This window comes from Trematomus bernacchii, unplaced genomic scaffold (genome assembly GCF_902827165.1).
Source record: "Trematomus bernacchii unplaced genomic scaffold, fTreBer1.1, whole genome shotgun sequence".
NCBI lineage: Eukaryota > Metazoa > Chordata > Actinopteri > Perciformes > Nototheniidae > Trematomus > Trematomus bernacchii.
The window spans coordinates 3,485,523-3,511,979 of record NW_022987668.1 but is presented as its reverse complement, the minus strand read 5'-3'; the positions used below and the strand labels follow the sequence as shown (position 1 = coordinate 3,511,979).

The window sequence follows — 26,457 nt, the reverse complement described above, 5'->3', positions numbered from 1 at the left end:
ATGTGGGGGGATGGGCACATAAGAGCGGGACATGTATCAAATTGTTCTGTGTGTGTGTGTTTGTGAGTGCCAGGTGTGATTCACATGGGGGGGATGGGCACATAAGTGTGTGTGTGTGTGTGTGTGTGTGTGTGTGTGTGTGTGTGTGTGTGTGTGTGTGTGTGTGTGTGTGGGTGTTTGTGTGTTTTATCTGATCCGGATGGTTACTAATTCCTTTTCTTTATGGCGGTCATTTTTGACCGGGAACACCATGGGTGTTACAAAGTTGACTAAATCATCCAAAGTTCAATGGAAGTGTCGATCAGCAATTGTATATGTTCAAATGTCTACTGTGAAGGATATCATAAAGCCTTAATGCAATCGAATGTAAAACAAAAAAGTTATGATTGATGAAAGTAGTAAATCGGTCAGATTTGACCCGAACACAACAGGAGGGTTAATTGAAGACTGCGTGGTTTTAATGTAGAGTTTTTTGGTAAAAATAAGTCATGTGTCCATTTTAAGTTCTCCAAATGTAGATAGAAATATGCATCATTGGTATATGTAGATAGATAAAGGTGCATAGAAGGAACTAATTTAAAAACAGACCCAAACATTAACCTGCAATCCAGTCAAAAATGGAATGCAAAATGGTTATGCACAAAGGAACTAAGACATTAATTAAATGCGAAATGACAAAAAATAATTGGTATAACTGAGAAATAAATCTCCGGCCAGCAGTGACCTGATTAACCCGTCAATTATCCAACGTTAACTCGCTGTGGAGCTTCATCCGAATGGACTCGCAGGTCTTCTCAGGTGAAATAAAAGGGTTATGGTGTAGAAACTTCACAACACCGTGACGGAATAAAAAAAACATCATCCTCCTCAGGGTGTAAATCTCACGCTGTCACCATCAATCAATCCTCCTGCACACGTGTGAAGCAGTTACTTCTCACTTTCTCTCATGGCGTGTGATCTCTTTGAAGGAGGAGGCAAATGTCAAACTCAAAAAAGAAGAAGAAGAAGAAAGAGATCTCCAAAAACAAAAAGAGATTGAAGCTCTCGGACAGCGTCAAAGCCTGCTTCTATTCGTGTGTGAGTGTGTGTTCCTTGCATGCTTTTGGCTATAGAGTGGTGCAGGAATGAGTCCTTAAACCAGGGAATGAGTCAGCATTTTACCACTTCCTGTTCCCTCATCTCGAAGTCAATGGTTTTGTTTTACTGGTTTTTGGTTAGAAGCCAGAAATTAGGTCTAAATAAGACTACTAAACTGAATATTAGCCACCTTTAGCTTAGCGTTTAGTTAGTGTTGACGTGAAGTAATTTGACCGTGCTGTAGCTAGCGTACGTTAGCTTTTTGTTAGCTTCTTGTTAGCTTTTTACCTCTGGAGATTGCATTTACGCTTTAAAAATCTTAAAAGTGGTGTCAAAATGTGGCGATATCCTGCTGAACACAACGTGAATGGGTTTATATTTCCAAATCGAATAAAAAAATCTGATTGCTCTTAGTAGATGGAGCTCCCTTGCGATGTTAACTTATGTAAAAAATATGTCATCCCTGCACCACTCTGTGTGCATTTATGGCTGTTTTTTGATGCGTTTCGTGTGTGCATTTTGGCATATTCTGATCCACTAGAAGGTCTCTATCTAGTATTGATGGTAGTATTCAGGTCCGTCCACGCCGTACAGCTCGGCGAGGGTCCTGAACCTCGGACCCCAGTCGTTCAGGAAGTCGTAATCCAGGTTGGATCCGGTGGAGGAAGTTCCCAAAGAGCTCAGGCTTTCGGCTAAAGACTCGGGACCCTCGTATCCGTAGACGTGCAGCGTGTCGTACGGAAAGCCGTCCCTGTCGTGATCCGCCTCGTCTTTCTTCACCTCGATCATCACCGCCATGTCGCCCTTACACGCTGTGGGTGGAGCGAGGTGGTGGTGGGGGGGGGCCTTCTGCACCATGGCGTAGAGGGAGGGGTGCTGGTGGTCCGGGTGGCGGAGCAGGGAACCATCGTGACAGGCGGAAGAGAGGATCGAGACATCGTAGCTGAAAAGAAAAAGGAATCAGAATCAGAACTAGAAACAGTGAAATGTTCACAAAACGTAGCAGCCTGCGACTACGTGAGAACCGTACTAGCCATAAAAAAATATCCAATTAGTCTAATAAAGTCCATAGTCTCGAGAACCGTTTAAACTTGTAATTTTGGTTCTACGTTAAAGTATGCGGAATCTGTATGGGGTCAAAGTGGGGTGTTTTTTAGCTCTGTTCGAATGGATTTCCCATTCATTCCTATGGGGCAAATGATCATTTTGTTGGGTGAAAATGGCTAGGCGAATCTCTTGTAAAAAACTAAGAAAAAGACCAGGGGAGACCGAGCCTTCTCAGCGGTAGCCCCCAGGCTCTGGAACGACCTGCCCCCCATGTCAAATTGTCCCCCACTCTTCAAACTTTTAAGTCCCGCCTAAAGACCCACCTCTTTTCCCTCGCTTTCGAGCTATACCTATTTGTATGCTTTTGTGTCTGTTCATAGCCTTTATGTGCCTTGTATCTGTTCTTATGTGTGCCTTTTATCTATTCTTGTAATATTATATTTTGTTATAATGTTATGGTCGTTGTGAAGCACTTTGGCAAACCCTCTGTTTTTAAAATGTGCTATAGAAATAAAGTGGATTGGATTATAAAAGACATAGCAACCCGATCCCGGTCATTCCGCGCGTTTTTATGTGTTTTTTTGAGTGTTTCGTGTCAACGCTGCCGGACTAGTAGCATGAAGTGAGTAATGGAGAAGTTTTAAACTTAAACGGATGCCCGAGAAAATCTTTTATGTAATTCTATTTAATTTGAAATAAAATGAAAGACATTCACAGTTAATGTAATTAGATATACATTATTAATGCCATACATTTTTGCATACATTCACAGTCAATATTTCTTCAGTATGATAGCTGTCTATAGAAGCTAAATCCATTTCTCACTTATTCTGACAATGTACTGAACCCAATAAAAGGACCAGGAGTTGTTCAATAATAGTGAAGTCACGTTGTAATAACAATAACTCATCTCTCTCAGTTTTTTCTTTTTCTGCTTTGCCAAACACCACTGTGTCAAGTGTCCTATTTGGGTTGCCGTATGGAGTTGTCCAATATGGCGGACCATTTCGCACATGCGCAATGTGGATCGGGTAGGGATGCGGATCGGGTAAGGATGCGGATCGGGTAGGGATGCAGATCGGGTAGGGATGCGGATCGGGTAAGGATGCGGATCGGGTAGTCACAAACAGTATGCTGGCGTTATTATGATGGTGTGTAGGGATTATGTGGTTTTAGTACTGTTTAAATATGGATAGGATTAGATTCAGATGAGATTAAACTTTAATCATTTCTTTTTCGCAAACTGGGTCATCAAATTGACAGATTAAGCAAAATGATATAAATATTGCATATCAGAGAGGGTTAATATATAGGGTATGAGTTTGTGCAAGATATAAATAATAGCGCTAAATCAAATAAGAACATTAATATAAAGAAGTATTTAAAAACCTATAATTACAATAATGATAACCATACAATTCATAATAATACAATTATAATAACAATAGTAATAATAATGATAATAATATGAAAAATAAAATAATATAACAATAAATAATAATACAATAATTCTAATATAATAATAATAATTTCAAATCAATTATATAATCATATAAGCAAAATATCAATATAAAAACTAAAAAGATGCGTGAAATATCAAATTTAATGTAGAAAGAAATCACTTTTGTTTTATTTCTATATATATTTCTTATAATAATTACACAACAATAATAAAAAGTGTTTTTTCTTATATATTTTTTTGTATCGACTTACCCATTAGTGTCCATCTCTCCTCCTCCCTCTTCATCGTACGTGACGAGCTGCTCGTGAATCTCCCCGCTGTTCTTCATACTGGCCAGAGAGTCCTTCTGGTAACGCTTCCTCATCACAAACAGGATCACTATGACTGGAAAACAGCAGACATTTTGTTTATTTAACCCTCCTATTGTCTTCGTTTCCCCCCCCTTACTTTGGTGTTCGCGGTCAAATTTGACCGGTCCTGTTTGAACTGCTATTACATTAACACAAAAAACATTAATCATTGAACACCCTTTCAAACTGTACATATTGTATCAGACTACTGGTATACATGAAAAACTGCAGTAAATATACAAAGAATAGACACTGAACATGTATTGCGTGTGCCAGGTGTGATTCACATGGGGGGATTGGGCACATAAGGGGGGGAACACATCTAGAGAGTGTGTGTGTGTGTGTGTGTGTGTGTGTGTGTGTGTGTGTGTGTGTGTGTGTGTGTGTGTGTGTGTGTGTGTGTGTGTGTGTGTGTGTGTGTGTGTGTGTGTGTGTGTGTGTGTGTGTGTTTTATTTGATCCGGATGGTTACTAATTCCTTTTCTTTATGGCGGACCGGGAACACCATGGGTGTTACAAAGTTGACTAAATCATCCAGAATTCAATGGAAGTGGTGATCAGCAATTGTATATGTTCAAATGTCTACTGTGAAGGATATCATAAAGCCTTAATGCAATCGAATGTAAAACAAAAAAGTTATGATTGATGAAAGTAGTAAATCGGTCAGATTTGACCCGAAGACAACAGGAGGGTTAAAGGTCCCCTATGATACTGTTTTTCATCAATATATTATAGGTCTCAGATATATACAGAACCTGTCTCTGATTGGCTGAAACACCAAACAGATCATTGTAGGATCCCATAATCCCCTCTGTTTCAGCCCTGTTTCCAAAGTGCTGATTCTCTGTCTGTTACTTTAGATGAAAATAAGGAGCCCCTCCCCACGCCCCTCTGAGAGAGATTTGGTTACAAAGAACTCAATGGTGCTCTAGGAGGAGATTCAGGTGATAAGGGGGGGGGGGGAGGGGGGGGTTACCTTGGTTGCTGATTGGCTAATGGTTACACAAGCCAAAAAATCATTATGACATCATAAAGTGGCCAAAATCTGATCAGCTCATTTTCAGACAGGTTTTTATATAAATGAATCAAAAAGAGAGAGAATCTTTGTTCCTGAAACTTTCAGAATCTCTTTCCACAGAGGGGACACATGTTGATGTAGAAGAGACATGAAGAAGAGGGGACACATGTTGATGTAGAAGAGACATGAAGAAGAGGGGACACATGTTGATGTAGAAGAGACATGAAGAGGGACAGTTGAGTAAGAAGAGGGGACACATGTTGATGTAGAAGAGACATGAAGAAGAGGGGACACATGTTGATGAAGAGAGACATGAAGAAGAGGGGACACATGTTGATGTAGAAGAGACATGAAGAAGAGGGGACACATGTTGATGTAGAAGAGACATGAAGAAGAGGGGACACATGTTGATGTAGAAGAGACATGAAGAAGAGGGGACACATGTTGATGTAGAAGAGACATGAAGAAGAGGGGACACATGTTGATGAAGAAGAGACATGAAGAAGAGGGGACACATGTTGATGTAGAAGAGACATGAAGAAGAGGGGACACATGTTGATGTAGAAGAGACATGAAGAAGAGGGGACACATGTTGATGAAGAAGAGACATGAAGAAGAGGGGACACATGTTGATGTAGAAGAGACATGAAGAAGAGGGGACACATGTTGATGAAGAAGAGACATGAAGAAGAGGGGACACATGTTGATGTAGAAGAGACATGAAGAAGAGGGGACACATGTTGATGTAGAAGAGACATGAAGAAGAGGGGACACATGTTGATGAAGAAGAGACATGAAAAAGAGGGGACACATGTTAAAAGACATGGAAAAGTGGATTTTGCATAATAGGTGACCTTTAACACAAATTGTGAATCATTTGTATGTAGGTGTGTAAAAACCCAGTGATGCATGTTTAAGACATTCATAGCTATTGGTGCAAATTGAAGAAATCAACACTTCTACAGTATGAATTAGGCCAGGCAAACCTTAACAGCAAAAAGAATGGGGGCAAGACACAAAGAGAGGAAAGTGGAGCGCTAACGAGGGACTGAAAGTAGAAAACAGAGGGAGAACGAAGCGAGGGGAAATTAGCAGTGGATGGTTGAAGGTGTTTGAGGCGTTCGCCTGGAGCATGAAAACTTTAGATGAATCTACTCAACCAGAGACAGAGGGAAAGAGAAAGAGAGGTGAGCATAACAAACAGGAAGAGACAGTCAGTAAATAAAAGTGGAAATGAGTTCAAAAAGATGAGAAAGAAAGGAAAGGGAAGGAGTGATAAAGAAATAAGGAATTGCAAAAGTAAAAAGAGGAAGAATGTGAGGATAAGAGTCAGCTGCAGGAATTGTTTGCCTCTCTTCCGTCATTAGCAAAAATGGAAGTAGACAAGAAGTCTGCAGAGGAAGAAACTCTGACGGGTCAACAGAGATCTGAACTGCTCACCTCCTGTTCCCCTCGCACAATCAACCCAAAATGTGACCTTTCTTAAACCCCAATCAAGTCAGTTTGTTCCTTAATCTAAAACCAAAACCCTAAAACAAAACAGGGTCAAATCTGAGAAGCAGTTTCTGTTTTGCAAAAGTGATTTTGTAAAGGTCTGTTGAATGAGGATAGTTTAAAACTCTCGGTGCATGTGAGCAGTATATGTGGGAAGAAGATGTCAAAGTTAAACAGGTTTAAAATAATTATAATTAGAAAGTCAGAAGCTAACCCTTAAACAACAGACTGACGTTTGGGAATTTAGTTTTATGATCTGATTCGTCACATAACGTGCAAATCCTTGCCATTATACGCCCAGCAATCGTTCTCAAATAAAGAAAGTTGTACATGTTAAAAAGAAAGCAAAGGTCAAGGAACACAAAACACTTTGAGTACTAGATTGTACACGTTATATAAAGACGTGGTTTTAACAGTATCTTTGCATTTGTTGCATTTATTTAGTCTTAACTTGAAGCTCTCAGCGTGGTGTTCAGTGAACAACCTGGCACTGAACCCCACAAAAACCAAAGAGATCATCGTAGACTTCAGGAGGAATACTACCGACCTCGCTCCCCTCTACATTAACGGCGAGTGTGTGGAGAGGGTCCACACCTTCAAGTTCCTCGGCGTCCTCATCACCAACAACCTTTCCTGGAAGGACAACACCACAGCTGTCATCAAAAAGGCCCAGCAGCGTCTGCACTTCCTGAGGGTGCTCAGGAAGAACAACTTGGCCACTAAGCTGCCGGTGACCTTCTACCGCTCTACCATCGAGAGCCTATTAACATACTGCATCACAGCGTGGTGCGCCAGCTGCACTGAGGCCGACAGGATGAGGCTCCAGAGAGTTGTAAAAGCAGCACAGAGGATCATCGGCTGCCCTCTCCCCTCCCTGATGGACATTTACACCTCCCGCTGCCTCAGAAGAACCAAACACTTTGTTAAGGACAGTTCACACCCCGGCGTTCACCTGTTCAACCTGCAGGCGCTCCAGGTGTATCACATCCAAAACAAACAGACTCAAAGACAGTTTTTTCCCAAGAGCCATCATTGCTCTTAACACCTGAAAGTCATACCTCTTAATCATCCTGCATGTGAAATAAATGTGACTCTGTACATATATACATATATATCATTATTATTATTATTATAAATACATACCTACTGTTATTATTTATTACATTATAGATTTTATTTTTATACTCCTGGAAATTACTGCACTTTATTCCTTATTCCTAAGTATGTATGCTGCGTGTATTTGTTGTCTTATGTTGTGATGTTTTTTGTTTTGATGGCACCCTTGAAAGGGAGAAGCATTTATTGATCTCATTGTACATAATGACATTAAACGATTCTATTCTATTCTAACTTTAAGACGATAAGAAATTGGAGTAAAACAGACAGAGAAAAGTTTTGCCTCTTCTTGCTTACTCTCTGAATTTCAGTGCCCATAGAGAGGAGGGAATGAGGACAAGGAAGCAGGAGAAAGGAAGACAGAAGAATGAAAGGAAACAAATAAGGAGACTTTGGGAGGGAATGAGGAGCGATGATGAGGAGGAGAAGAAGGGTACGTTTGACATTAGATTAGGCCTGGAGCTCGGTCCCGATATGAACCACTTTCTCTCTCTGCGGACGGCAGCATTAGCCATGCCTTTTAGTCGAGGGTGAGCGGGACTAATTTAAGTTTGCCTGGGAAACCAACAGATTAATCTTTTACAACACATGCTCTGCAGTTTAATAAGCTCTGGAGATATCAGACTTAGAGGCTGAGAAATTGTCTTTTTTCTCGTGTGTCAAACCCGACATCTTGTGAGAAAGAAATGTGAATGGGTAGCGGGGTAAATTGCTTTGGGTCCTGGCAGATAATGACAAGTTTCATTAAATAGTTAATCTGGCCTGCGTTTGGGTGGGGGGGGGTGTTTGATAAAGAGAGAGGGAGAGACCCAGAGGGAGAGAGGAAGAGAGAGATGAAGGAGGGGAAAAGGCGCGATAGTGAAGGAGTGTATTAATAGTTAATAGGTTGAGTGTTTGGCGCTGTTTGATAAGCAGACGGCACCTAAAGAGCTGATAAACTCTCCTCATTACCACTCCTATTCTTCTGCTGCTTTTCCCACAATTCCCCTCTTCTTCAACCTCTTTCTGTCTCGCTCCGTCACTCATTCCCTGTCTGCCTTTTTCACCCTTTTCCACCTCGCATATCTAAGTCTAGATATACGTATTTTTTTCCAATCTGTCACTCTGCCTCCGTCCTTCTTATATCTTTAAAGTTATTTGCCTTTCTTCCTCATCCCAGATCCCTCTTGTTTGGCCAACTATCTCTGACGTGCCTCTCATCCAACATGACAAGTGTCTCTTTTCCCCCAGAAAAGAGGAACAGGGGGCGAAGGTATCAAAGAGAATATTGAGCTGAAGACCGCAGGCATTATTTCCACATCCGTCGCTGCATTATTCATAAAAACCAACAACACATGGAGGGGGTGAAAAGCTCCGCACAAAACACAAATCTTATTTATCAGGGAGCAAGGGAAAGTACATCTGTGCCCCAGACACTCAGTTTAGCATCCATCATTGATGCCATCTTCATGAGAAAAGTCTCCTAGGGTTTAAAATGTATTCGTGCACCAACTATTACCAACCAAGAACTCCATTTATGAACAATTTCTCGAAGAATTTGTCTTCTCTGCTCTCTGTTACTAATTCAAATATGAACATTTCACAAATACACATTTACTAGTGTTCAAAAAACCCATAACTTATAATCTTTCTCTCTTTTTGCACTTTTTGTTTTATTCTGACTTAGATTTGTTAACTTTAAAGAGTCCTCTCCTGCTGATGTTCAGGTGTATATCAGTATGTAGTGTCTCTACTTTAAAGAGTCCTCTCCTGCTGATGTTCAGGTGTATATCAGTATGTAGTGTCTCTACTTTAAAGAGTCCTCTCCTGCTGATGTTCAGGTGTATATCAGTATGTAGTGTCTCTACTTTAAAGAGTCCTCTCCTGCTGATGTTCAGGTGTATATCAGTATGTAGTGTCTCTACTTTAAAGAGTCCTCTCCTGCTGATGTTCAGGTGTATATCAGTATGTAGTGTCTCTACTTTAAAGAGTCCTCTCCTGCTGATGTTCAGGTGTATATCAGTATGTAGTGTCTCTACTTTAAAGAGTCCTCTCCTGCTGATGTTCAGGTGTATATCAGTATGTAGTGTCTCTACTTTAAAGAGTCCTCTCCTGCTGATGTTCAGGTGTATATCAGTATAAAACGGTGTATTCCCCCAAGTTTTTGAATGATGATCTGTTGGGTCTTAAAGATGAATTGGCGGCAGCTTGGTGAATTTCTTCTTTGCTCTCTTAACTTCTTATTGCAACACATTTAAACTATCCTAAATCAAAGCAGGAGTGAGTATTCAAAGATACACATTTCCTCGAGGTAACAGGTTGCATCAGTGCAGATTTTACTATTAGTGCAAGAGTTGATGCCTGCCCTAGGATACCTTCCGCCCTCAGGCTTTAGTTTGTTACATCGAAAATCTTTCATACGCAATTATGCTTGCTCCTAAATTACCCAAAATGCAACTCAACCTTGGACAGGTCATTTGTAGATTTGCTGCGTTATGCTAGTTGCCACTAAAATGCCTCAAGTCTCTTTTTATGAAACCTCCCTCTGGAGTCACAAAAAGCTTTTTTTTCAACACCTGTGAACAGACTACAATTTTCAAAGTTCCCTTTTAAAGTGAAAGCCTTTATAGAGAGTCCGTAATGATAGAGCAGCAGCTGGGAATATGGCGAAAGCGTCCTCTGAGAAGTTTTTGGAGAAGATGCTTCAGATAAAAATAGAAACTGAGCGTTCGTAGAAAAGGATTAAAGCCAAAAAAATTGCATAGCAACAATGGAAGAGAGCAAACCTGGGGGAGATGTGGCGAGTTCACCTGCAGGCGTTTATGAACCACAAGACATCACAACTCTGGAGGATAGCAAAGAACAGAGAGCTTTCCCTGGCAGCGATACGCTTAACTTCAAATGTGTGAGCTCATTTGTCAAGGGTTTGAATGCATCAGATGTTCATTCAATTGTAAAAGAAAGTAAGAAATATAGCAGGAAGAAGGGGTTATCTCCCTCATGATGAAAACCCCTATTTCTTTCTGAGGTTTTCCCTTTACTGTAGTGTGTTTATATATATTTGTGTACATGTAAATGGTCTGCAAGGACTCAAATTCCTGTGTTCTCTCCCATACACTCCCCCCATGTTGTTGTATAATGTGGAGAAATTAAGGATCACTCATAGAAAAAGAAACACTGGAAACAAGGACTGTAAAAACTCCTTTGTTTCCCACTATGTAACACTCGCGCTCCTATTGGCTAGCGCTCCAACACATTGTACATGATAGGCTAAGGGTCTGTATCACAACAGAGCCGGCCAGCTAACCAATCAGAGCAGACTGGGCTCTGGTTTCAGACAGAGGGTGAAAAGAGGTGCTGCAGCACAGGCAGTATGAGAAAAATAAAGAGCTTTTTGAACATTAAAGCATGGACCTCATACAAATATAAACCTCAAAATGAACTTAATATGTACTCTTTTAAAGATCATCTCTGAGTAGTGTTGAGCAATGAGTGTTTTCATCAAACAAATACGAAAGGAAAGCAAGAAATATAGAGAAACGTACCCAGTATGGTGAGTATGCAGAGCAGAATGGCTATCAGGGCATGAACACTGACTCCCATCCTGCGAGCACCGGCTTTGCACTGCGTAGGGATCCTCCTGGCGTCACAGCGACACGACTACACAGGAAACAATCACTCAGTCAGTACAATATTCAAATGCAGAGGTGGGAAGTAGTGGAGTACAAATACTTCGTTAGTGTACATTTTCTGGTATCAGTACTTTACTCACTACTTATTTTTCTGACGACTTTTTACTTTTACTTCTTACATGTTGAACACAAATACCTGTACTTTCTACTTCTTACATGTTGAACAGAAATACCTGTACTTTCTACTTCTTACATTTTGAACACAAATACCTGTACTTTCTACTTCTTACATGTTGAACAGAAATACCTGTACTTTCTACTTCTTACATTTTGAACACAAATACCTGTACTTTCTACTTCTTACATGTTGAACACAAATACCTGTACTTTCTACTTCTTACATGTTGAACACAAATACCTGTACTTTCTACTTCTTACATTTTGAACACAAATACCTGTACTTTCTACTTCTTACATGTTGAACCCAAATACCTGTACTTTCTACTTCTTACATTTTGAACACAAATACCTGTACTTTCTACTTCTTACACTTTGAACACAAATACCTGTACTTTCTACTTCTTACATGTTGAACTCAAATACCTGTACTTTCTACTTCTTACATGTTGAACCCAAATACCTGTACTTTCTACTTCTTACATTTTGAACACAAATACCTGTACTTTCTACTTCTTACACTTTGAACACAAATACCTGTACTTTCTACTTCTTACATGTTGAACCCAAATACCTGAACTTTCTACTTCTCTCATTTTCCAAACAGGCTGGTTCCTTTAGTTTGAATGTGTGTTTGGTGGCGTGATCATTATTATTTAGAGTCATTGCGTGCCTATTGATTTGAACACGATCCGTGTATCCATCATTTCCTGGTCTTCTCTAAAGAAGAGGGACCAATGAAAACGTTGTCATGTTGCCGTTGTTCAGCATGGAAACATTCATTAGCTAACAATGACATTATTGTTCTATTAATATAAAGGGAGGTCAGGTACTCTTTAAAACAGCTGCTAGTTATGGGTACTTTTTACTGAAGTACATTTCAAAGCCCTCTTTACTTTGACTTGAGTAAAGAAGTTTAGTCAGTACTTCTACTTTTACCAGAGTATTTTTAAACACGAGTATCTATACTTCTACTTGAGTAAAGGATGTGTGTACTTTTTCCATCTCTGTTCAAATGCATTTATTCAAGCAGTGTGTGCACATCTTAAGAAGACATTGTGACAAAATAAGAGATTGCTGGAAAAAGGCAAATGGTCTCAAAGCGCTTTCACACGTCAGCACATGCATTGAAAATCGAATGAGATGCCTTTGAATCTCTGAATCTCTGAGACCTTTATTGCCAGTTTGGTGATGCTGATCTGCAGGGGGCTTCCTCCGTCACTGATCCTCACATCCAGGCTGTAATCCTTGGGGTCGTCCAGGTTGAACGGCCCCTCTTTCACCATGATGTCTGCTGTGCTGTCTGAAGAAAGAAGCATAAAAATAACCACGGTGAGCGTTATACATGACAACACCTTCGATGTACCTTTCCTCTTCGGCAGGAATCCATGTCTAATTTGTCTGACTCATCACTTTGTCTCAACTAAAGCGGATTTAATGTTCACCCGCTGTCTTTTAAAGTCTATTTATACAGCGAGCGTCTGTTCCGTGGATAAAACAAGATATAAGAACAAGAGGAGAGTTGTTGCATAACTAAGGCTGACAGATCATTTGTGATTATCTGTCACTTTGGTGCATTTAGGATTGGAGACATTTAGGATTATAGATAATGGCAGTACCTTAAAAATCTGAAATCGTGGCATAAATGAGGCCAAACATTTTGTAACTTGCATCAGCATGTTGTTATCTCCTTTGCAGAGAAGAAGGGCATTACAATATAGAAAATATGTCCCCATTGTTAATGCATTGAGGATCAAATGTGGTCCAAGAGGCACCGAAAGAGACTGGCTGTTCATGGCTAAACCTACTATACTTATTCCAGTATTTAACATAATAACAGAAAATTGTATTCCATATATTTGTGAACCAGAAAGCATACAGAGAGATAAAATGTGCCTCTGTTGTAGGTCAGGGTGTATTTGTGGGCCCAAAACACTATTTTTTACTCAGGAAACCAATTTATTTGTTTCACCCCAAACTTTTCTCCTTATTTTTCCATCAGCATTCCCATTGGCACTATATTGGCTATTCTTCCTGGCGTCAACGCTTCTAAAATACATGCATCAGCATACCCTTATCTCTTTGAAAGGTGGGAATATTATGACAATATAGAAAATATGTCCTCATTTAAATGCATTTTGGTCAAATGTGGGTATACAAGTCAATACAGGAAGACATGAAGTTTGCTTAAGCTGGAAGTCAGGATGTAAACACTCATCAAGCCAAACACGAAACTAACAATCAAACAATTCGTCAAAAATGAATGATACACTCTTCAAATAAAGAGTCATTCATGGTAATAAAAGTCCTCTGAAAACAGTGTTTAATTGTATGTTTATCCAGGGTGTCCGCGGGGTCTTAAAAAGTATTAAAAGTTGATAAATCAATTTAGCGAAAATTAAGGCTATTAAAAAGTATTAAACAGCATTTTCCAAGGTATTACATTTTGTAGCTAGTTTTCAATAAGTATATAAATTGTCCAAAGAGGTTGTATTCTACAGTCTGCCTGAATGTAATCATTGCGTAGGTGTGTAGTGTGATTCTGTGTAGTTTTTTTATGGCATCCCGTTGGATTTGACGTCATCTGAACAGGACATCGCACGCTCACTGCTTGATAGCGCGTGAAGGTCCGTTTACGCTGGTTGTTAAAGTGGACCTATCATGCTATATTTGAATGTGTAGTGTAGGACCATACCTATATAAGGCATATTTATACTTTTTTTTTTTCAAAATACCAAACAGATCATGCATTTTAGCCATGCCTCATTTTGCTCAATTTGACAATTTATAGCTCTGTTTTAGCAAGGGCAGATTCTGTGAGAACAGCACCATCTACAGGCCTGGCATATGTACTACAGCGTCTCCAGCGCTTTCGAACGGCAATGGCCGTGGCTGTCTCCTCCTGATTGGTGGAGTTGGCCCAATAGCCGTAGCGCCACCGTCCTGACGTCAGGACAGTGTTCAAATCTGGATCAGTTTTTATCAGATCCGTTGCAGCCCCTTTTTTAGAGATTTGGGGTATGGAGGAAAATAGAGAGTTGTGTTTTCTGACACTTGGTGAGTTCCCTGGAACACCGGGGACACATATTCATGTAGAAAAGACGTACAAAAGTGCATTTTGCATGATAGGTCCCCTTTAAACAACATCGTTATGGGGAAATGCAAGTCTGCGTCCAAATGGTTGGAAGATAAGGAGGAAGGACAATCAATACTGTATATAGTCAATGTGAGGTAAAGTGTGTCGTCAATGTAACCGGTTAAAATTAGAAGTGGCAATGAGGTCTTAAAATGTGTGAAAAGGGTCTTAAAAAAGTCTTAAAAGGTATTACATTTGACTTCAGGATTCCTGCATATACCCTGTAATCTATCCTGGGCTTCCAGACATACTGTATGAAAAGTGGGTATTAAAAACAATTAACACAGAAATTAAGATATTGTTCAAATTGAATCGATCTTTGATATGCTGCTACATCGCAAACATTTCCCAAATTGGAATCAATAAAGTCCGTCTTATCTTTATCTTGTATCCTCGTTGACTATTATACAAAACGTATATGATATATCCACCAACGTTACCAAGTGGTTTCCCGTGAAGATGGAGGTTTATTTCTCAAAGACTGTATGCATGTTACAAGCAGAGAATTACACATTTTGCTTTATATTGGTAGGAACACGCACAGAAAGACTGCACAGAACAACCCTAGCTGTTGAGCTGAACAGAGAGTTGCCGCTGTGCAGACCTGAGCAACAATACAGCCATCACTCAAATCCCCGGAAGAGAGGGGTTTCCTGCTGAGACGATGGAGAGAGCCTTTCTCCACAATATCCCACCGCCGGAGGAATTTCAGAAACACAATGGCAGGAAAAGACCCTCGCAAACACTCAGGCATACCTAGACTCACTGCGTTAAACTCTCAGAAAGAAACGCACAATATAGCTCTGATTTAAGAGAACGTATAAATAAGAAACGTGTGGATGTTGCGGACATTTAGAGACAATGGAGAGTAAATTGGTCTTGAGGAAGGAGTATAAAACTTGGCTCAACATTTCAACATTATTACCTCTGATTCCACCGTTGGAAAAAGCATCAAAGTGATTATTACATTTCATTACATGTCACTTGTTAGACGCTTTTATCCAAAGCGACTTACATACTCAATACTGTGGGCAATCCCCACAGGAACAATTTGGGGTGAAGTGTCTTCAGGGACACAAGGACATGCTGACTGCAGTGGGGTTTGAACCTGTGCCCCCCTGATCGGAACACCAACGCACTAACCCACTGCGCCACTTCGCCACACGCCTTCTAATTATCACTATAGTAAAAGGGGCTTTTAAGGATTCAGTTTTGTTGTTTTAACTAAATAAACAAACTACTTTCTTAAACTGGAGCTCTGGATTTTGGATGAATGGGTCGAATGATCTGCCTGAATACAGTTCCACTATTTTAAGTGTTTTAAGCCCACAAATTAAATCCTATTCATGCAAATGTATTGGAAAATCCAGAAAGTGGCAAATCATTTCTAAATAGGACTATAATCACAACATCATAGTCATTCAGAATAGTAGTAGTAGTTTAACACCAATCCCAGACAACTACTTAAAGGTAGGGTACGTAAGTTTGAGAAACCGGCTCGAGATCGCTAGAATTTGAAAATACACGACCGGAGAAAATCTGCCACTTCCTTACAGAGCCCCTCCTCCAACACACACGAACGCGCACATGACCAATGAGGGCACGAGATAAGTTTGTGCACAGATGGAAGGCTGACAGGCAGGTAGGCCATCCAGTTATTTTAGCCGGGCCGGCTAAAATAACTGATTGGTCGTGTTTGGTCATGATTGGTCGTGCTTTTTACAGTATTACGGCTTCCACAGATTTTTTTATGGATTTTTTGTCACTTCAGATATTCATTGCTATCGGGATGTTAAGAGCATTCCATGGAATATAACAAAAAGTGTATCTCGAGACGGTTTCTCAAACTTACCTACCCCACCTTTAACTACGTCTGTTCGTACAAAACTGCAAACATACCACAACGATCTAACATAATTTTGAGAGGTTATACAACTTCTTGATCTTGGAAAGTACATTTGTGTTGATTGAAAGGTTTTTTATGTATTAAGTGTAATAATTTTACAGAACAACTATTGCTTTAGGAGCCTGTGAGAGGTTTTCTGGGCTTTTGTAGGTTTTCTTCGACAAAAAGCAAATGGTATTCTTCCATTGGATTAAGGATTTTTACAGAAAATATATCTGTGGCAAACACAAGGTATGTTCAGATGGATGATCTCCACCTATTAACACCACCTATCTGATATTTTAAGCTTAAATGCAATCTCCAGAAGCAAAGAGCTAACGTTAGGCTGTAAAGGAACTCTATCGTTCATTCAAATGATCAACGTTTTACCGTGATACCTTGTTTCAACAGTTACTATATAACTTTATTCTATTTTATCTTAATTTTTTATCTTGTGTGAATCCTGTTTTTCACTCTGACGCTGTTGCTGCTATAAACGCCTGAATTTCCCCAAAGGGATAAATAAAGTTCCATCTTATCTTATATTATCTTATCGACTGCTTTCCCCTGTTCAACTTCATACCTAACTAGTACAATTGTGCCTGTTTTGTAAAGGAATAAATGTTCAAACGCACACAACATGTTGACCAATTATTCTTGGGCGTTGATGTTTCTTCCCTGTAGTCCCTGGCAGCTTTTTAGGGATTTCAGACGGCCGCTAAAAGTACTTTAACACATCCAAGAGTTTTTCTGTATACAAGAGAGTCTTATTTAATAGTGAGTAGTCATTGTAACCGTTATCTTCCCTCTTTAGTTTGTCTTTCACCCCACAGCTAAGGTGGTTACTTTTACATTACATTATATTACATGATACTTGTTAGACGCTTTTATCCAAAGCAACTTACATACTAAATACTGTGGGCAATCCCAACAGGAGCAATTTGGGGTGAAGTGTCTCAGGGACACAACGACATGCTGACTGCAGTGGGGTTTAAACCTGTGATCACCCCCTGATCCGAACACCTACAGACAACCCACTGTGCCACACGCCTCCTTTACTACTTCTCTCTCATCCTGTCCTCAAACTGTTTGAATGGCAATATTCAACTGAAGGTAATTAAACTGACCCATTTGATAAAAGCTCTACATGTCTGAAAACTGTTTCTACCGCCACCTCACTGTGAGCATTTGTTGTCACTGAAGGGGTGTGTGTGTGTGTGTGTGTGTGTGTGTGTGTGTGTGTGTGTGTGTGTGTGTGTGTGTGTGTGTGTGTGTGTGTGTGTGTGTGTGTGTGTGTGTGTGTGTGTGTGTGTGTGTGTGTGTGTGTGTGTGTGTGTGTGTGTGTGTGTGTGTGTGTGTGTGTGTGTGTGTGTGTGTGTGTGTGTGTGTACACAGAAGAAGAAGAAGCCTTAACTAACTGAATAACAGATGGAAACAGCTTCTGTCCTGCCTTCATCTCATCCCTCTTCTCCGTCTCCTGCTCCGTCTTTGTTTGAATTTGTCTCTCTGGATTTACTCTTCTCACTGTCCTCTCTATATTTCGTTTGTTGTCTCTCAACTCTCTCCTCCTGCATCTCATTAGTCTCTCTTCATCTCTTTGTTTTCCTCCTCCCCCTCCTCTCTTGTCTGGTTTGAATGCACTGCATCTTGCATGTTTCTGAACATACTTTGCTTCTTAACTCACTGTCGGAGTTTGTGTGTCTTTCAGGGTCGCGTATTGAAAGCACACTTGTTTTCTACAAGTTTTAAAGAGCTGGTAGTCGATGAATATTTTAAAAGCCTTCACTTTGCCGCTCTTGTTGAATGTTTGCGAGTGTGTAAGCTGTGTTTTTCTGAAAGTGTTGTGAGGTGAGGTGCTGTCAGAGAAAAGATGTTCACACTGACATCCTGCACTTATAAAACATATATCATCCTCTTTGTGTCCTTTGCAGCGGTGGAAGAAGTACTCAGATCTAGTAAAAGTAGAAGTACTAAGATCTTGTACTTGAGTAAAAGTAGAAGTACTCAGATCGTGTACTTGAGTAAAAGTAGAAGTACTCAGATCGTGTACTTGAGTAAAAGTAGAAGTACTCAGATCTAGTAAAAGTAGAAGTACTAAGATCTTGTACTTGAGTAAAAGTAGAAGTACTCAGATCATGTACTTGAGTAAAAGTAGAAGTACTCAGATCTTGTACTTGAGTAAAAGTAGAAGTACTAAGATCTTGTACTTGAGTAAAAGTAGAAGTACTCAGATGTTGTTCTTGAGTAAAAGTAGAAGTACTCAGATCTTGTTCTTGAGTAAAAGTAGAAGTACTCAGATGTTGTTCTTGAGTAAAAGTAGAAGTACTCAGATCTTGTACTTGAGTAAAAGTAGAAGTACCAGAGTGTAGGAATACTCTGTTACAGTAAAAGTCCTACATTCAAAATGTTCCTCAAGTAAAAGTAGAAAAGTATTCTTATCAAAATATAGTGAAAGTAGCGACAGTAAAAGTAGTCATTGTGCAGATTGGTCCATTTCAGAATAATATATATGATATGTTTTATAATGATTGATCATGAAAGTGTTCTCAAAGCTGGTAAAGGAGCAGCTAGTTTGAATGACTTTGTATACTGCAGGGTAGCTTGTGGATTTACTCCAGGTGGAACTACAGTCTGATTTAACACTTGATTATATTTCACATCATTCATCCACATCTGTAAAGTAACTAAAGGTATTAAATACATGTAGTGGAGGAAAAGTACAAAGTCACATAAAAAGGGAAATACTCAAGTAAATTACAAGTACCTCAAAATTGTGCTTGAGTAAATCTACTTGACACCACTGGTCCATTGCATCTCTATATCTTCCTCTCCTATAACCCCATTTCCCCCTTTCATTGAAGCTAATGATGTTTCCTTCTTTTATCATGTCCTCCTCGTCATCCTCAATTCTTTATTCATTCCTTTTGCTTCTCCCTTTGTATCCTCTTGTTTTTAATCATCTTCCTCCTCTCGTCTCATTCCTGTTGTCCTAACTGTCTCTTGTTTACGCTCGCTTATTATCCTCTCCCTTTTATATTTTCCTTCCTCATTTTGACACGGTTTCACTTAAATATTTCCCGTCTTCTTTAATCCCAATCTCTTCCTCTCGGCCTCCTTTCATCTCGTCTTCCACCTCTGCCTCATCTGTCTTTCCCTCTGCTCTCCTCCATCTTCCTCTTCACTTCAACCCCTCCAGGCTTCAGCGTATAGAGGAAATGGATGAGGCAAGTTCAAGCCTTTTTTATACCCCTCTGTTGATATTCCTTTCAATATGTTTCACTTAAATGAAATAGTAACACTTCACCTAAATCTTTCATCTGACTACCTAAGGCTTTCATCTATTCAGACTTTAATATTTGACTAGAACAGTTGGTAACACTTCTTCCTCGGGCTTTCATGTTTTGTAAGAGGGATGTGATGATCCAAAATGATGAAAACTGTTTAACTGGAGCCCATTTTGTGTGTCCTGAGCTGAATAACCCAAATAAGCTTTGGAAATCTGACGTAACAGAGCACCAACCTTCGCCTAAATATCAATGTCTGGATCAAAGCAAATGTCTCCGCAGAGCTTCACACCATCATCAATGTCACAGTGTGTTTATTCAAGATGACATTGTCTAACTTGCATATTTATTTCTACACATATTCTTCACCCAAATGGCATTCAATCTACTGACTGAAGACGCTGCTTTGAATTTAGAATTATCTTTTGCCAACAGACAGCTCTCTTTTTATGTTGCGCAGAGCCAGATGTTAGGGAATAATTTGCTTAGGTATTCAACCTTCGACCCAGTTCATCGTTTTCTCCTCTCACTGTCTCCTTTCCCGTGGCATAGGTCTACGGCCTTGGGTATTGCTGCTATCTCTCTTAAGGAGGGGCAGCTTGGGCGCAACGAGGTAGTTTACTGTTCAGGGACGTAGGTTCCCTGGCGCACATTATTTTCTATGGACGAGAGAGCTCTAGTTAGATTCAGGGTCCATATTGCTTTAGTCTCGCTGATGAAGAATGTTGATTATTACACTCCGAACTAGTTAAAACCTCGAGCTACAGAAAGAGTTCTTCAGAATTGGTTTGGCACCCGCTGTGTCAACTCGTGACACACCACCTGTCTTGTCAATTCTCCGGCCGTAACTCCAAATAAACCGTCAGTGTTTGCCATCAAAGCTCCAGCTCTCCTCGTGTCTCTCTGAGTCCTGACTCTCCATTGCTACAGAAGTTTCCCCCACACCAGATACTATTGGAAAGGATGGGATATGAGTGTAACTATAAACGTGAATGCAGATTCCTTAGCATTCTCTCAAAGTACGTTAATGAAGATAGGTTTAAAAGCATCTCAACAACACCTCAAATAACCTCCTGATATATTTATACCCAGTCAATTTGTTCAGCTTTGTTTGTCTTCGATTTTACAACACATCCATTTTCCTTCCTACCTAATATTTACCAACATCCCTTCTTCGAATCATCCCTCCCTTCCTACTTCCTTTCATCCATTTATCCCTTCCTTTGTTCAGATCCTTCATCCCCTTCATCACCCCGCTTCCTACATCCTTTCTTCCCTACATCCCTTCATCCCTCCCTCCCTTCCTACAATCCTTTCTTCCCTACATCCCTTCATCCTCCTCCCTCCTACATCCTTTCTCCTACAATCCCTCCCCCCTTCCTACATCCTTTCTTCCCTACATCCCGTCCCCCTTCCTAATCCTTCCTTCGTCACTACATCCATCCCCCCTTCCTACATCCTTTCCTCCCTACATCCATCCTCCCTTCCTACATCCTTTCTTCCCTACATCCCTCCCCCCTTCCTACATCCTTTCTTCCCTACATCCCTTCATCCATCCTCGCTCCCTTCTTCCTTCCTCACCCCTTCCCCTTACATCCAATATCTCCTGTATATAAATCTTAACCGACATAATGTTTTTGTGTAGTCCTTGCTAGTAAAACCACACCACTGTGTATTACCCGTCAGTCGGCCATTGGTCCATACTGAAATAATTATATGTTGTGAACAGATTGACATCACGCTTGGCCCACATGTCCATATTGCTGAGAAGTTGAATCATAAAGACTTTGGATGATCCTTGTGAAGTTTTGATCTGTACTGCCCCGAGCACAATTTAATTATTCAGTGAAATATTTCAAGACCTACCAGATGGATTGCAATAGTCATGGTTTCCAGATGTTATATCCTTCTGATTGTAGGGACTTCTCTTTTAGTGCCGCCATGTTAAATCAATATATTTTGAATGTTAAGCTGTAGCTGTTTCTGATTTTTCGTCCTGTTTTTTTTATTATGCCATAGTTCCCTGGTGCACCTGGTCTGCCCCTGGCTCCGCCTCTGTCCAGGTGTTCCTAAATCCACTCAGCCGGGTTATAAGGAGAGACTGGAAGAGAAGGATCCGTCGCCTATCCTACTGCCGGAAGACACTCTTCTTTTGAGGATCTCTCTGCTGCTTTTGAGCTATAGACCCCATTGCTGCTGATGTTTGATGTGTAGCCTGGAGGACCTGGTAGTCTAGTTTTCGTGGCTTTATTTTGTTTCCCATAGGGTTTTGTTTGATTTCTGGTTAGGGGAGGGAAGCTCTGGGTCCTACGGCCCGTGGTGTGGCTGGCTCGGGCCCCCTCCTTCTTTTTGTATCTTTTGGCCAGACCTCGTTCGTTTGCCGGATGGCTTGTGTGAGTAAACGGCTGTACATCAAATAAATGATCGCTATCAAGTACTGGTTTTTGGTGTGTTTTCTTGTATGTTGCGGGTCTCCCCACGAGCCACTACCACGGAGCGGGTCGTAACACTTAGTAACAATGGTGACTTTTCTTTACATGGCATTCCTGTTAAATCAATATATTCTAAATGTAAGCTATAGTTGTTTCTGATTTTTCGTCCTGTTTTATTCTTCGTATTCATCCTTAAATGTAACCTAATCTATATATTTCAACACCTAACAATGGTGACTTTTCTTTTTAGTGCAGTCATATTAAATCAATATATTTCCAATGTAAAGCTGTTGCTGTTTTTTCCTTCCAAAATAATGTAAAATAAAAATCAATGTGCTTTCTCTCCTGCACAACGGAGGTGCAATTTCCCCTGTACTCCTGTCAGCTTGATGTTATTGTAAAAAGCACCACAGTTGCACAGTGTGTGGTATATTTATTTGACATCCTTAGCCAGGATGAGTTTATTATACACAGAGAGTCGTCCGCAAGTCCTCAGAGCCATTTTCTCTCATTATTTTCAATATTTGCTTTTGTGCATTCTAGACAGCACTTATGGTCCCAGAAAGGCTCTAAATCCCCCGTCTTGGCTGCGGAGAACCAAGGCTCGCTTTGTAAAGTTAAAATAATTTCAACTTTCCGCAACAAAGCACCGAGCCTCAAATGGGGTTTCAGCTGTCGCATAGCAACAAGTGGCAAAAAAAAGCGGTTTGTGCGAGCAGCGTTTAGAGCAACAAACACAAAGGAAAAAAAAGTAAATATGCTCCGTGAACACAAAGACTTACTGCCATAGTCTCTGATGGAGAAGTTGGAGTTGTCGCTGGCCAGGCTGAAAGTGAAGGAGGCGGGCTGGTCGTCTTTATCTGTCGCTCTCAAGGTGCCTATCACCTGAGGAAAAAACAGAACATGTATTTTATCAAACCTGCAGCAGACTCTGTTTATACCAGGTCTACATTTGGAAAGCATATCATTTGTTGGGGGAGTGAACACAGTTACTAAAATACAGTTTATGCACATAGTGTTGAAGTATATCGCATAATGTAAATTCCATTCCTACATCCTTAAAATATTGTGTTGAGTATGTGTCCCTATAACCTGAGAAAAAACCCCAAATCTGATTAATTCATCCAGGAAACAGACATGGCTTATACTAAATCTAAATGTATACAGCATGCGATTTGATGGGGTTACTAAAAGTACACATATTATTAACATATACAATGTAAATTACATTTCTCCATCTGTTCAATATTGTGTGGAGTATGTGTGCAAGTCGACTCAGGAAACACACAGAAATCTAATTAATCAATACTGGAAACAGACTTTGTTTATACCATGTCTAAATATATACAGCATATTTATTATTTGGGAAATGAACACAATGCAGTTTATACACATACTGTTGACATATGTAACTCAATGTAAATTACATTCCTCCATCTGTTCAAGATTGTTGTTGAGAAGCATTTACTACACATGCCATTTCAGTTTTCTCTGTGTGAAACAGCAAACAGACAAACAAACACTGTATAGAAATCTTATTTGAGCTCTGAGCTATTTTGTTCCACTTACTTTAGTTGCGTCTTTTACAATTAAAAAAATAGGAGAGAGGCATTGCAGCATCTGAAGACACTACCCAAACAGAATTTTCATGCATTTGTGTGTTATTTTTGTTCAAACTATCACCTTTTCTCCAAGTTTTGCCTGTGCTATTAGTGAGGTTTAAAGAGGACATATTATGCTGATGTTCAGGTGTATATCAGTATGTAGTGTCTCTACTTTAAAGAGTCCTCTCCTGCTGATGTTCAGGTGTATATCAGTATGTAGTGTCTCTACTTTAAAGAGTCCTCTCCTGCTGATGTTCAGGTGTATATCAGTATGTAGTGTCTCTACTTTAAAGAGTTCTCTCCTGCTGATGTTCAGGTGTATATCAGTATGTAGTGTCTCTACTTTAAAGAGTCCTCTCCTGCTGATGTTCAGGTGTATATCAGTATGTAGTGTCTCTACTTTAAAGAGTCCTCTCCTGCTGATGTTCAGGTGTATATCAGTATGTAGTGTCTCTACTTTAAAGAGTCCTCTCCTGCTGATGTTCAGGTGTATATCAGTATGTAGTGTCTCTACTTTAAAGAGTCCTCTCCTGCTGATGTTCAGGTGTATATCAGTATGTAGTGTCTCTACTTTAAAGAGTCCTCTCCTGCTGATGTTCAGGTGTATATCAGTATGTAGTGTCTCTACTTTAAAGAGTCCTCTCCTGCTGATGTTCAGGTGTATATCAGTATGTAGTGTCTCTACTTTAAAGAGTCCTCTCCTGCTGATGTTCAGGTGTATACCAGTATGTAGTGTCTCTACTGTGACATGTCTACATCAAAATAAAAGATAAGAAAACCTGCTAAAAAACATGTTCTCTTACCGTATTGGTGCGGTCGTTCTCACATACGAAGATCTCATCCACATTCAGTTCAGGCTTGTTGTCGTTGACGTCCTGAACTATAATGTTGACTTTCACAAACGACTCCAAACCTGCAGAGAGACGTCAGCACGAGATTAGCCGACATTTAATGACAGATGTTTTATCACAGCAGCTAATTTTATAACGGACTTAATCTGGTCTTCACTATCTCTGACAATGGGAATAGACATTTCAATGAGCAGGGATTACTCAGAGCAGAAAACAATCCCTACATGTTACTCTCATGATGGATTTAATCTAATTTAATATGTGAAAGGGTACTACAGAAATAACAGACGCCTGCAAAATGAATTTAACATCCATCTTCAAGTCTCAAATTAAACCAATTGTAAACCAAGTTTTCTTTATTATTTTGTGTCATTTTTGTGCGTGCTCTTCATACAGCTTGTTTGTAATTAACCTTAACGAGCACAGTGATACGGATCAGGTGTGATATCTCCAGCTTTGACGAATCTCTTTAAGGTCAAGTGCCTCAAAGGATTTCTATTTGTGAGCTTTTTGTTTTGTAGCTTATTTTACATCACTGATGTTTTAAATATTCATCTTTTGATAAACGTGTGGGTCTCTTTCATGCCTCCTGTACTGAAACTATCTTTAGTAAAGCACATGTACTGTGCATCCAGGACAAGCTCAGGGGACCATTGTGTTCCTTAAACATGGTGACAAGCCACTAAAATAGATCTCTGGATTTCACTCATTGTAGAGCAAAACAAATATATATATATATAGTTTGGTTTGGGAGCTGCGAGTGAACAAAGAGAGCCTCTAATGTGATTTAGGTGCTTACTCTCTGCTTCACGCGTGGCACGACCAGGTGTTGAGGCAATATATTAAATCCTTAAAGATCCATGTTAACGTGTTACACTCAGAGTTTGCAGAGTTTAATAAATCAGACGTCAGCTTACTGAACTGCCAAAGAAATTGAATAGAGTGGTGCAGTGATGAGGTATTATTTTAGGTTGAATCCGTACGTAAGCATAGCAAGGGCTCCCTTGACACAAAGCCAATGGGATTTTAATGAATCTTACAGAAAATAATCTCTGTGGCAAACACACGTTCATGACACTTAGAGGTTTTGTTCAGCAGGATAATCTTCACATTAACACCTCGATTTTTGAAGTGACAAGCTAACATTAGGCTATAAAGAAACTACAGCACGGTCACATGACTTCACGTCACCACCGCTAAGCTAAAGGTGGCTAATGTTGGTCTATAAAGGAACTACAGCGCGGTCACATGACTTCACGTCACCACCGCTAAGCTAAAGGTGGCTATTGTTGGTCTATAAAGGAACTACTGCACGGTCACATGACTTCACGTCACCACCGCTAAGCTAAAGGTGGCTAATGTTGGTCTATAAAGAAACTACAGCACGGTCACATGACTTCACGTCACCACCGCTAAGCTAAAGGTGGCTAATGTTGGTCTATAAAGGAACTACAGCACGGTCACATGACTTCACGTCACCACCGCTAAGCTAAAGGTGGCTAATGTTGGTCTATAAAGGAACTACAGCGCGGTCACATGACTTCACGTCACCACCGCTAAGCTAAAGGTGGCTAATGTTGGTCTATAAAGGAACTACAGCGCGGTCACATGACTTCACGTCACCACCGCTAAGCTAAAGGCGGCTAATGTTGGGCTATAAAGGAACTACAGCACGGTCACATGACTTCACGTCACCACCGCTAAGCTAAAGGTGGCTAATGTTGGTCTATAAAGGAACTACAGCACGGTCACATGACTTCACGTCACCACCGCTAAGCTAAAGCCGGCTAATGTTGGGCTATAAAGGAACTACAGCTCGGTCACATGACTTCACGTCACCACCGCTAAGCTAAAGGCGGCTAATGTTGGGCTATAAAGGAACAGCATGGTCACATGACTTCACGTCACCACCAC

The 26,457-nt window shown here is 40.2% G+C and overlaps 1 protein-coding gene across 2 annotated transcripts in view; it reads right to left on the bottom strand.

The window, feature by feature from the left end:
• Positions 1 to 351: 351 nt before the first annotated feature.
• Positions 352 to 26,457, bottom strand: part of cdh5 (cadherin 5) — a 48,256-nt gene continuing 22,150 nt past the window's right edge. Inside the window, exons 9-14 of one of the 2 annotated variants that reach the window (XM_034135934.1) lie at positions 24,496 to 24,605; positions 22,871 to 22,973; positions 12,524 to 12,654; positions 11,088 to 11,202; positions 3,838 to 3,970; positions 352 to 2,020 (exon numbers count right to left, since the gene is read on the bottom strand). In XM_034135934.1, the coding sequence (XP_033991825.1) occupies positions 1,630 to 2,020; positions 3,838 to 3,970; positions 11,088 to 11,202; positions 12,524 to 12,654; positions 22,871 to 22,973; positions 24,496 to 24,605 (983 nt within the window). In that variant the 3' untranslated portion in view covers positions 352 to 1,629. The remainder of the gene's footprint in view (positions 2,021 to 3,837; positions 3,971 to 11,087; positions 11,203 to 12,523; positions 12,655 to 22,870; positions 22,974 to 24,495; positions 24,606 to 26,457) is intronic. The other variant, XM_034135933.1, reaches the window with a different exon arrangement.